The sequence below is a fragment of the Neomonachus schauinslandi genome, chromosome 16, assembly GCF_002201575.2.
Source record: "Neomonachus schauinslandi chromosome 16, ASM220157v2, whole genome shotgun sequence".
Classification (NCBI taxonomy): domain Eukaryota; kingdom Metazoa; phylum Chordata; class Mammalia; order Carnivora; family Phocidae; genus Neomonachus; species Neomonachus schauinslandi.
In genome coordinates, this window is record NC_058418.1 from 9,775,984 (window position 1) to 9,787,771 (window position 11,788).

Below are 11,788 nucleotides of genomic sequence, written 5' to 3' on the forward strand. Positions count from 1 at the left end.
AGGGTCAGAGGGAGAAGCAGACTCCCTGCCGAGCAGGGAGCCCGATACGGGACTCGATCCAGGGACTCCAGGATCATGACCTGAGCCGAAGGCAGTCAACCAACTGAGCCACCCAGGCGCCCTCATTGAGGTTTTGATTTGGATTTACCCTGGGGTCATTTCTAAGCTTCTGTGTGGTCACCCCTTTATATTCTCCATCACGTACTCTGTGAATCACAATTCCTCAAGCCCTCTTTCCCCTCCCATCCTTTGGACAAGTTGTTCCCTATGTCTGGCATTCTGTTTTTGCTCTCCTTTGCCTCCTTCGCTCCTCCTCATCCTCCTTCAGGTCTCAGCTCAAATGTCCTTTCCTCCAGGAAGCTCTCCCTGATCCCCTAGGCAGATCACATGCTCCTGCTCTCCCATCCCAGTCCTGGTCACTCTGGCTCATCACTGTACGGGGACAGTTTTATCTACCTTATCAGACTGTGAGCCCCAGCAGGCGGAGCCTGGGCTGTCTTGGTTACTGTGGGGTCCCGGCATTGCCCAGCACAGGTGGGCACCCAGTCAGAGCTTAGGAAGTGTCAGTCGAGTGGAAGGTTCTTGGCATCCTAACCTACTGTGTTTTCAAGACTATAATCCCTTGCTTTCTACCAGATTTCTCATTCTGATTTTCTTTTCCATCCAGAAAGATCCTCAGCAGGCCCTCAAGGAGCTGGCCAAGATGTGCATCCTGGCTGACTGCACCCTGGTCCTTGCCTGGAGGTGAGACTGAGGCTCCCCACCCAGGTCAGGCTCTATCCCGAGAGTCATTCAGCCGCTCTGCCCCCGTAGACCTTTCCTTCTCCTGCCATGAACTCCCCATATGAGCCTGATCCAGGCACTGCCTCCCTCTGGGCCTCAATTTCTTCATCTTCATTAAGACCCTTTAAAATAGGGTCTTACTATCTTAGAGGGCTGTGGTTACAAAAGCAGGTGACGTAAATCAAATTGCCAGGACCATACCAGGCACTGATGAGTTAGACATAAAGTCTGTCTGAATAATTAATTCCACATCTAGGTTTCTAAAGATTATTTAGATTGGCTAATTTCTAATTGGAAAAAAGATATCCCTTCCTCACACCATAAAAAAAAAATTAAATCCTGACAAATTATAGACATTAAAAAAAGTGTTCAAGAAATCTTACAGGAGGATATTATAATCTTGGGGTAGGAAAATTCTTCTAAAGCAAGACCCAAAACCCCGAAGCCATAAAGGAAAAGGTTGGCTGATTTGAGAATATTAAAACTCTAAAACTTCTGGGTAGTAAGAGATACTGTAAATAAAATTAAAAGACAAGTGACAAATTATGAAAAAGTACTTGCTGTGCATATATATATATATGTATAAAAAATAAAGATTTAACATTTTTTTTTTAAGATTTTATTTATTTATTTTGATAGAGAGAGACACGAGAAAGGGAACACAAGCGGGGGGTGGTGGGAAAGGGAGAAGCAGGCTTCCCACGGAGCAGGGAGCCCGATGCGGGACTCGATCCCAGGACCCTGGGATCATGACCTGAGCCAAAGGCAGACGCCTAATGACTGAGCCACCCAGGCGCCCCAAGACTTAACATTTCTAATTTATATATGTACATATAAGTTATACAGTGTTAATATATTTAAATACTTATATGCACATATTTAAACCTATTATATATTTATCTATGTAAAGAAATTCCCACAGGTCAATAAGAGCCTAAATAAGAGTCTAATTCAGATTGCCAAAACACATGAAAAAAATAATCAACCTTATAGCTTATCAAGAAAAAAGTAAATTTTATTTTATTCTATTTTTTTAAGATTTTATTTATTTGAGGGCGCCTGGGTGGTTCAGTTGGTTAAGCGACTGCCTTCGGCTCAGGTCATGATCCTGGAGTCCCGGGATCGAGTCCCGCATCGGGCTCCCTGCTCAGCAGGGAGTCTGCCTCTCTCTCTGACCCTCCCCCCTTCTCATGCTCTCTATCTCATTCTCTCTCTCAAATAAATAAATAAAATATTAAAAAAAAGATTTTATTTATTTGAGAGAGAGAGCACGAGTAGTGGGGGAGGGGAGGGGCAGAGGCAGAGGGAGAAGCAGACTCTCTGCTGAGCAGGGAGCCCGATGTGGGGCTTGATCCCAGGACCCTGAGATCATGACCTGAGCTGAAGGCAGACGCTTAACCGACTGAGTCACCCAGGCGCCCGAAAAAAGTAAATTTTAAAAAATGAGGTGCCGTCTTTCTCCCGTAAATTTGGTGAAAACGTCTCAGATGGATAGCATGAAACGGGCACCTGTGCGTTTGGTTGGTGGGAGACTTGATTGGCTATTTACACAAAATAGACACCGCTCTTCAATGCAGACATTCCCGCACCAGGATTAGCCCTGCTTGCGTGTGCAGATGTCCATCCGCGATGACGTGGGCCATCACTGCACATCAGAGGGTGGGAACCAGAGTTGCAGAACCAAACAGTACCATATTTTTATTTATAGACAGAAGGGAGGAAAGGGAGCTGTGTTTCTGAACAGACACGTATGTAGATAAACTAGAAAGGGCTACAAAGGCTCCAGGCCCTGGACAGCGTTGACCTCTGGGGAGGGTATGAGGTCGGCAGTGATGGGGCTGGGGGGGGTGGGATTTACTCTCTCCGCTTCTGGCTTTCTTCCGAATATAGACTGGTTAGACTTTCTTTTGTTAAATAAATGGCGTGTTCATGTAGTTCTAAAATCAGAAGCGATATGAAAGCGGTTTGTGTGCATACATATATACATACGTGTATATGGGATATACACGGCATATTTGTAGGTGGCGACATAGACATATATGTGTGTTTGCTGTTCTGTGCCTTGCACTGTCGTGTCGTCACCTGGAAGTCTTTTCTTCGCTTTCTTTTTTTTTAAAGATTTTATTTGACAAAGAGAGCGCAAGCACAAGCAGGGGGGGAGCGGCAGGCAGAGGGAGAGGGAGAAGCCCCGATGCAGGGCTCGATCCCAGGACCCTGGGATCATGACCTGAGCCGAAGGCAGACGCTTAACCGACTGAGCCTTCCAGGCGCCCTCCACCCCCCCTGGGGGGTTTTTTCTCTATCAGTATAGAGAACAGCCACCTTCTTTTTTTATGGCTGTGTAGTATCCCGATATAGTGTTCACATTTTTAAAAATATTAATTTTTTTTAAAGATTTTATTTATTTATTTGAGAGAGAGAGAGAGAGCATGAGCGGGGAGAGAGGGAGAAGCAGGCTCCCCGCAGAGCAGGGAGCCCGATGCAGGACTCGATCCCAGGACCCCGGGATCATGACCGAGCAGAAGGCAGACTCTTAATCGACTGAGCCACCCAGGCACCCCTAAAAATATTAATTTTTTAGAGCAGTTTTCAGTTTATAGAGAGTCATCAGGAAGTGCAGAGAGTTGCCACACAGCCTCTCTCCCCCTGAATGTGTTTTCTCCTATTATTTATATCTTGTATGAATTCGTGTGGTACATTTGTTACAACTCATGAGCCAATATTGATATATATATATATATTTTTTTACTTTTGAAGATTTTATTTATTTAAGAGAGAGCGGGGGAGCAGCAGAGGGATAGGGAAAAGCAGGTACCCCGCCGAGCAGGGAACCAGATGCGAGACTCGATCCCAGGACTCTGGGATCATGACCTGAACCGAAGGCAGATGCTTAACCAACTGAGCCACCCAGGCGCCCCATCCAGTATCGATATATTAACCAAAGCCCATAGCTTACATCAGGGTTCACGCTCTGTGTTGTACATTTTGTGGGTCGGTATGTGTCCATAATTACTGTACCATACAGAATAGTTGCACTGCCCTAAAGATTCCCCTGTGCTCTACTCATTTCATCCCTCCCACCCCCAAACCCCTCATCCTTTTAGTCTCCATAGTTTTGCCTTTTTCAGGATATCATATAGTTGGAATATACATATATATAGTATAGAATACGAGTATTGTCCTCCTGTGTAGAAAAAAAACCAACCCAGTTCTTCCCTAATGTGGGTCTTTTTCCTCTGTTGCTTTTACTACTCGTACAAAACACTTCACTTCTGGCCACCAGATGTGTCAAGCTTTTTCCCCACGCCCAGCCGTTCTCTGCAACACCCGCCGGGTGTCCTACGGTTTAACGCCAGTTCTGACGCCGTCTGCCCGGAGATGGCATCAGATCCCATAGGTGAAGGGCTCAGTCCAAGATCGCCCCCGACTTCAGTCGCCTGTCACAAGCCCAGCTTGTACTTCTGACCAGCCCGCTTCCAGGGATCCCCACCCCCACCCCCCGCCTCGGGTTCGGTTTGCTAGAGTGGCTCACAGAACTCAGGGTAACACATTTATTGGTTTAGTAAAGAATTTGTTAAAAGGTAAGAATCAACATCAAGATGGTGAGAGACATAGGATGAGATGTACAGAAGGGTCCTGAGTGCAGGAGCTTCTATCCCTGTAGAATTGGGGTGCGTGACCCTCCCCGTGTTGATGTGTTTGCCCATCTGGAAGCTCTGAACCCCCGGTATTGGGATTTTATGGCACAGTCAACTGTTAGTCCATTTCCAGCCCCTACATGGGTGGGGCTGAAAATCCCAAGCTTCTGATCAGTTCTGGTGACCAGCCCCCATCCAGCTCCCATCCAGGAGCCCACCCAGAGTCATCTCAATAGAACAGATATGGGGACGCCTGGGTGGCTCAGTTGGTTAAGCATCTGCCTTCAGCTCAGGTCGTGATTCTGTGGTCCTGGGATCGAGTCTTGCATTGGGCTCCCTGCTCAGCGGGGAGTCTGCTTCTCCCTCTTCCCCTACCCCAGTCACTCTCTCTCTCAAGTAAATAAAATCTTTAAAAAAAAAAAAATAGAACAAAGATGCTCCTACTGCTCTTTTCACTGAGGAATGCACAAGGGTCTCTGGAGCTCTGGGCTGGGAACCAGGGGCAGAGACCGTAGAAGTTTCCTCTTACCTCACGGAAGCCTTTTCAGATTGGCTTCTCTCACTTAGCAATATGCTTCTAAGGTTCCTCCATGCCTTCTCATGGTTTGGTAGCTCACTTCTTACTGCTGAATATCCCATTGTCTGGATGCACATTCTTTCCCAGCTGTGTAATATTCCATCAGGCAGCCAGGCCGCGTCACGACCTTGAACTCACGACCCCGAGAGATCAAGAGTCGCATACTCTACCAATGGAGCCAGCCGAACGCCCCCGTCTTAGTTGTATATTAAAACAAAAGCAAGTGTACACATTACTCTGTTTTGTGGGAAGTAGCGTCATGTAAAGATAAGGGTGCTGTTTCTCCTAGCCAGCTGTGTAATTTTGGGCAAGTGACTCCACCCCGCTGGTCTGCTTCCCCCTCTGTATAATGGTTTGAAAATAATAAGTGCCTTATAGGAGCTCTCGGTTCTGGAAGCTTCTGAGCATAATGAGTTAGAGCAGCGCCTGGCATGCAGCTAGGCCCCCACAAGAGGGAATGTTTCCTATGTCTTTACATTCCAAATCATGGAATGTTTTGCAACCGTTAAATAAAAGAGGTCAAGCTCCTTCTGTTGACATGGAAAGACATCCTGCTTATATTGCAGAGTGCAAAAATGAAAGCAAATTCTAGAACCGGACACAGCGTGCTAACCTGAGGGTCCTGAACAAATTATTAAGAACCATAACAATAATCCTGCTGCAGTGAAAAGCCGCAAAGCCCATTTAACAAGGAAAAAAAATAGAATTAGAAAAATGAATGTTTCTTTCAAGAATATGAACCGTCACTTAATCAAAAAAACACTGCTTATTAGCTAGGATCTGAAGGCCAAGATGCCTCAACCCTGAATCCTTTATTTACTTCGACTCAACTCACTCTTCGCAAGTTCCCCAAACAAAGAAGGCCAGCTTCTTCCCAGCGCCAATAAACTTGAGTTACTTTCTTTCGCACACAGATAGAGCCTTTTTAAGATTTGGTTATGTCACCTACCTCTGAAGCAGTCCGTTACATGTCAGAAGAACCCATGCCTGATGTGAAAATTAATGGCGATCATCAGGTCACATTAGCTGCTATAAGATTCAGCAGTCAGCTCGCCCGCCTGCTTTCTCTCGAAGGCGTGCTAGATTAAAAACCGACAGTGGGAACTGAATGCCTCCTAAATTTGTCTTCCTGGGGTTGGGAAAAGAATAACAGTGTTTCTGGTTTTTTCTCCTTCTCAAACTCCACATACCCACTTCGCTTCCAGAATAGCTCACATTTCTTAAACAGGTCTCTGAGCCCCCAGCACCGTTCTAAGCGCTTGGAGCCAGTTCTACCATCCGCTCCACTTTACAGATGAGGAGACTGAGGCCCAGAGAGAGAAAATCACTGGCCCCGGGGTCACTCAGGTGGGAAGGGGGAACCTAAAGCCAACGGGTCAGGCTCTCAAGCTCTGCCCCTTAGCCAGCAAAGGTGCGCCTGGCCTGGGTTATCACCAGGGGACATTTAGAGGAGCAAAGTTTATTTTTTTCTCTATATTAGAGTTAGCGTCATAATGAACTGAATCTAAAACATGCCCCCCTCCCCCTGGCTGACCCGAATGTTCTCACCCCAGCCCTGAGGAGGCCGGGCGGTACCTGGAGACCTACAAGGCCTATGAGCAGAAGCCGGCGGACCTCCTGATGGAGAAGCTGGAGCAGGACTTCGTCTCCCGGGTGAGGGCACCACACCTCCCCGCCTGGGCCTCCCCCAACTCCTTCCTGGGGCTTGAATCCAGCTTCTCCCCATCCCACCCTCAGCTCCCTCTACCCCTTTCTCACTCACACGGCAGCTAGAGGGGTCTTCCTAAGCATAAACTTCATTCTGCCCTCCCCAGCTCAAAACCCTCCCATGGCTCCCCAGTGCCTTCAGGGAAAGCCTGGCCTTCTCACCACACTCTACAAGGCCCTGCCTATTCTGCCCAGCAGCCCCGTCCGCCCCTGGCCTCACATTCTGTCACTTCTCCCAGACCGGGCTCACTCCTCTAAGCTTGTGCCTTTTTGTTCCCTCTGCCCGACTACCCACCTAATCCCATCTTTCACATCTCAGCTCTGATGCCTCCTTCTCCAGGAAGCCCTCCCTGATCCCCAGGCCAGGTCTAGTGCCCCTGCTGGGGTGCTCCCCCCCGCCCTGCCCATGTGGGTCACCACTGTCAGGAGCTGATCTGTCTCCCACACTGGACTGGGAACCCCAGGAGGGCCGGGCCGGGCTTCGTCTCTATTGTGTCCCCAGCACCACGCAGCACTGAGTGGGTGCTCAGGGAGTATTGGCTGAATGAAGTGTTTAACCTGGGCTCCAACGACTGAGTAATGGTGGACATCCACCACCACCCCTGAGGTGGGTACTATGAGGGCCCCCCACTAGCCTGAAGAGAGGCCCAGAGGGGTCAGTTCCCATGCCCAGGCCTCACAGGAAGTAAGCAATGGGCTCTGGTTTTGAACTCAGAGCCTGTGGTCTTCCCCTGGGCAGAACAACTCAGGAGAAATGGCATTTATCTTCTCATCATGTGACTGACACCCTCTCACCTAGTTGGGGACCACTCTGAGATGAACTTATTTATTTATTTATTTAAATATTTTATTTATTTGAGAGAGCGAGCACAGTGTGGGGAGGAGCAAGAGGCAGAAGGAGAAGCAGGCTCTGCGATGCGGGGCTCGGTCCCAGGACCCTGGGATCATGACCTGAGCCGAAGGCAGACACTTCACTGAGCCACCCAGGCACTCTACTAAGATGAACTTTTAATCAAAGAAAAAGGCCATGTACGCCTGGGTGGCTCAGTCGTTAAGCGTCTGCCTTCGGCTCGGGTCGTGATCCCAGGGTCCTGGGATCGAGCCCCACGTAGGGCTCCCTGCTCCGTGGGAAGCCTGCTTCTCCCTCTCCCACTCCCCCTGCTTGTGTTCCCCCTCTCACTGTGTCTCTCTCTGTCAGATAAATAAATAAAATCTTTAATAAAAAAAAAAAGAGGGCGCCTGGGTGGCTCAGTTGGTTAAGCGACCGCCTTCGGCTCGGGTCATGATCCTGGAGTCCCGGGATCGAGTCCCGCATCGGGCTCCCTGCTCGGCGGGGAGTCTGCTTCTCCCTCTGACTCTCCTCCCTCTCAGGCTCTCTGTCTCTCATTCTCTCTCTCTCTCAAATAAATAAATAAAAATCTTTAAAAAAAAAAAAAAAAGAAAAAGGCCATTTATTGAGCATCTCCTGCATACAGGCAGTCTGGGGACACAGTGGTGACCCAGTGCTGCCCTGCGGGCTCACTCGCAGTCATTTCTCTTATGATGCATCTCTGCCTTCTCCTCCCCTTCCAGGTGACTGAATGCCTGACCACAGTGAAGTCAGTCAGTAAAACAGACAGCCAGACCCTTCTGACTACTTTTGGGGTAAGGAATGATTCCCTTATCCCAATGGCATTTTGAAACCCTTGCCTTTTCAAGGAACCCCCACCCCACACACACCTGTTTCCTTCCACCTCACTGCCCCCTTCTCCCCATCCTTCCTGCCTCCCCTGCCCTCCCACAGGACCTCACCTCCTTCCAGGGATCTCTTAGACCCCTGATCAGCTGGGGCCGGGTAGTCTCGTGCTCCCCATCTCTGACCCTTCACTCCCACCTTCCTCAGTCTCTGGAACAGCTTGTGGCCGCATCGCGGGAAGATCTGGCTTTGTGCCCGGGCCTGGGACCCCAGAAGGTAAGAGCTGTGGAAATGGGCTTGAGGGGCCAGGGGCAGGAGGGAGCACCAAATAAATGGGACCTCAGATCCCAAAGCTCTAACAAGGTTTTGGAAGGCCCACAGTGCTTCTCCTACAGCTGGGGAAGACCGAGGCCCAGGGAAGGTGGGGAACAGCCCAAACTCACACAGCAAGTCTGGGACAGATTCAAGGTCCGGCTCTTTCTCTCCTGGCCCCCAGAGCCCTGTCTGGTTGAGAGGGAAAGAAGCAAAGCCTACTGCGGATATAGCAAACAGATGGCTCATTTAATGACCCGCCCCTCCTTTCTTTCTTGCTCTCACCCAGGCCCGGAGGCTGTTTGATGTCCTACACGAGCCCTTCTTGAAAGTGCCCCGATGACCGATGACCGCAGCTGTGAAGAAGGCCCTCGGTGTAATAATAAAGCCGTTTTCTGGCTCAGGCTGCTGCTGGCATGCTGGGGCAGTCACCGGGAGCAGGGGTGGGGTGGGGGTGGGGGAGTCCTCTGCGCTTGCTCTCTGCTGGCCCAGGTGGTCACCTCCAGCTTTTCTTCACTGCAGCCCTCAGTTTCCCTGGAGGAGACTACACAGGATCCTGCTGTAGCTTCTTCCGCTTCTTCTCCCATCCTGCGGGAGCCACCTCCTCCCCCGACTCCAGACTCAGCGGCGGCTCGGGCATCTCGTCCTGGGATGCCGTCTCTGGCACCCCACTCCCCTGGCCCCGCTTCTTCCTCTTCTTGGTGGGCGCCAGATCTGCCCTGGCCTCAGGCTCCCCCTCATCTGGCAGCTGCAGCTCCAGCACCTCCCCCTGTGGGTCACTCATCTCGGCCCTTGGCTCCGTTGCTTTGTGGCCCCGTTCTTTCTTCTTCTTCTTCTTGGTGGATGGCTGCGGCTCAAGGTCCCCTGGTGGCTCAGGCTCCACCTGAGGCTCCCCCACCTCTGCCCCCGGCTCCCCCGCCGCGTTTTGCCATTTCTCTGTCTTCCTCCTCTTTTTGGTGGACGCCAGAGCTGCCTCAGCCTGAGGCTCAACTTCGTGTGGTAGTTCAGGCTCCATCACCCCCCCTGGGAGCTCCAGAGGGCCCATCTCCGGCTCTATCGCCTCGGTCCCTGGCTCCATCATTACTTTGTACCCCTTTTCTTTTTTCTTCTTCTTGGAGGATGGCAGCGGGTTGGCTTCCTCCCGTGGCCGCAGCTGCAGCGGAGACTCGGCCGGCATCCCTTCCCCTGGCTCCCTCCCTTCTGTCCCCTTCTGCCTCTTCCTCTTCCTGGTGGGAGAGAAGACTGTCGCTTCCAGAGGCTCTCTTTTAATTGTGAGTTCCGGCTCCGCCGGCTTTTCTTCAGGCGCCGGTGTCTGCTCTTCTGGTTCGACCGTTTCTGGCCCTTTGGGCTTCTTTTTCTTCTTCTTGGTGGTGGACAGAAACAGTGCCCCCGGGGGCTCCGACATCTCAGCCGTGGGTTCTGCTGCTACGGGCTCCATCACCTCTAGTTGTTTTAGCTCCTGTTTTTTTTTCTTCTTCCCCACATCCACCCCTGGGGACCCCAAAGCTGTGTCCACCTCCAGGGCCCCAAGCCCATTCACCGCCTCCTGGGGAACTGAGGCCTCTGGTATATGGCTCTTCTTCTTCCTCTTCCTTGAGGCTGGTGACCTCAGTGCCAAGACTGATCCAGGCCCTGTTACCGGGAGGCTACCTCCAAAGGCACAGAACCGAGGCCTCAGGCCAGGGGGGATCTGTGGTGGGGGGCTTGCTGGGATGGGCTGCAGCAGGGTCCCGGAGGGGGATTCTTGGGGACCGTCAAAGATCCTTAGGCTGCCCTGGGGGGCTGGTGCACAGGTGAGTCCGCCTCCCGCTTCCCCTGAGGGAGCCAGCAGGATTGCTTCTCCAGCCTGGGGGCCGCTGCTTCTGAGGACCCGGTAGCGGTGCCGCTTGCCTGCCAACTTGCCCTTCACAATCCGGGAGCCCAAGAGAGGCACTAGCCGCCCATTGAGGCTGAAAGGAGAAAGCAGAAGAAGGCAGAAGCTTCATCAGATTCCAATGGTGAAAGGGAGGAAAGGAGCTGAGAAACAGCATTTTTAAAAAAAGGTTTATTCATCCATTTGAGAGAGAGGGAGCACCAGCATGGGAGAGGGGCAGAGGGAGAGAGAGAAGCCAACTCCCGCTGAGTGGGGAGCCAGATGCCGGGCTTGATCCCAGGACCCTGAGATCATGACCCAGGCCAAAATCAGACTCTTAACCAACTGAGCTACCCAGGCGCCCTGAATGCCTGAGGAAAGCCCCTCTAAATTCCATCCAAATTCAGCCACTGCGGTGGGGCGTATTCCCCAGGAGGTGGCCTGGGACCACTCACCAGTCTGGGGCGAAGTCTATAGGAGCCTGGATAAGCCACAGTTCCGTTTCTGGATCCCTTAACACCTCCAAAGAGAAACGAGTGGACTCTGAAGCTGGGGACGTCGCGGTAAAGTTGGGGGGACAGGAGAACAGAGCAGCACCTGCAGAAGAGGAAACGGGAGCCTGCTGACACTTCCCCGCGGATCCAACCCTCCAGAGGAGGATTTTAATTGTCTCGGCCCATTGGTCTCGGCCTCCTGAGCGCCTCAATCCCCTCACCCGGCCTCTTCTCTCCTGCCTGTTCCCCAGAGGCACCCCAATCTCCACCGAGCCAATTCCTGGGGGCGCCCTTCCCTCCACCGGTAGTTTCCCCCACCCCATACCCTCCCTCAGACCGAAGTCCCTTCCTCGCGGGAAATACTCTCTCCGCAGGTCCTGTCTCTGGGAACGTCCGTCTTTCCGTCCGCATGCCCCCGGGGGCCCCTTTCTCCTCCAGGCAGCCAACTCTTTGCACCCGCCAGCCCGCCCTGATGCCACTCACCGCCGGACGGGGTCCCCGCCATGCCGGGACCCAAGCCTCCCTCAGACCTAGCCGCCAAGAGCCGGGGAGCGGCGCTGCTGACCACGTGGAACCGGGGGGTGTGGCTTCATCCGGGAGCGCCCATGTGGTGCGGGAGCGCGGGGGTGTCGCTCAGGGCCCGCTCGCTCTACGAGCAGAATTGGGGAGAATTTCCACTTGTGCAGAGCAGATAACCCAGGAAGACGTCTTTTCCCGAAAATGTGCTCCCCAAAGCAGCTACTTGGCTGC

At 51.9% G+C, this 11,788-nt stretch overlaps 2 protein-coding genes across 2 annotated transcripts in view; one reads left to right on the forward strand and one right to left on the reverse strand.

Moving 5' to 3' along the window:
• ERCC1 (ERCC excision repair 1, endonuclease non-catalytic subunit) overlaps nt 1-9,090 on the forward strand; it is an 18,415-nt gene extending 9,325 nt beyond the window's left edge. The window contains exons 5-9 of the mRNA XM_044922047.1: nt 568-744; nt 6,552-6,651; nt 8,278-8,349; nt 8,588-8,656; nt 8,982-9,090. Coding sequence (XP_044777982.1) covers nt 568-744; nt 6,552-6,651; nt 8,278-8,349; nt 8,588-8,656; nt 8,982-9,035 — 472 coding nt within the window. The 3' untranslated portion in view covers nt 9,036-9,090. The remainder of the gene's footprint in view (nt 1-567; nt 745-6,551; nt 6,652-8,277; nt 8,350-8,587; nt 8,657-8,981) is intronic.
• POLR1G (RNA polymerase I subunit G) lies at nt 8,942-11,579 on the reverse strand. Its single transcript, XM_021681155.2, has 3 exons — nt 11,522-11,579; nt 11,000-11,141; nt 8,942-10,641 (listed from the first exon to the last, which is right to left on the reverse strand). The coding sequence occupies exons 1-3, from the start codon at nt 11,541-11,543 to the stop codon at nt 9,237-9,239; spliced, it is 1,569 nt and encodes a 522-aa protein (XP_021536830.1). The 5' UTR covers nt 11,544-11,579; the 3' UTR covers nt 8,942-9,236.
• Between the last annotated feature and the right edge of the window lie 209 nt (nt 11,580-11,788).

Excerpts from the sequence above, each read along its gene's own strand:
- POLR1G (XM_021681155.2), bottom strand. The coding sequence starts at position 11,543 with ATGGCGGGGACCCCGTCCGGCG. Across the intron at positions 11,142-11,521 it reads GGCGGGGACCCCGTCCGGCG|GTGCTGCTCTGTTCTCCTGT; the intron begins GTGAGTGGCATC and ends CCTCTTCTGCAG. Across the intron at positions 10,642-10,999 it reads ATAGACTTCGCCCCAGACTG|CCTCAATGGGCGGCTAGTGC; the intron begins GTGAGTGGTCCC and ends TTCTCCTTTCAG.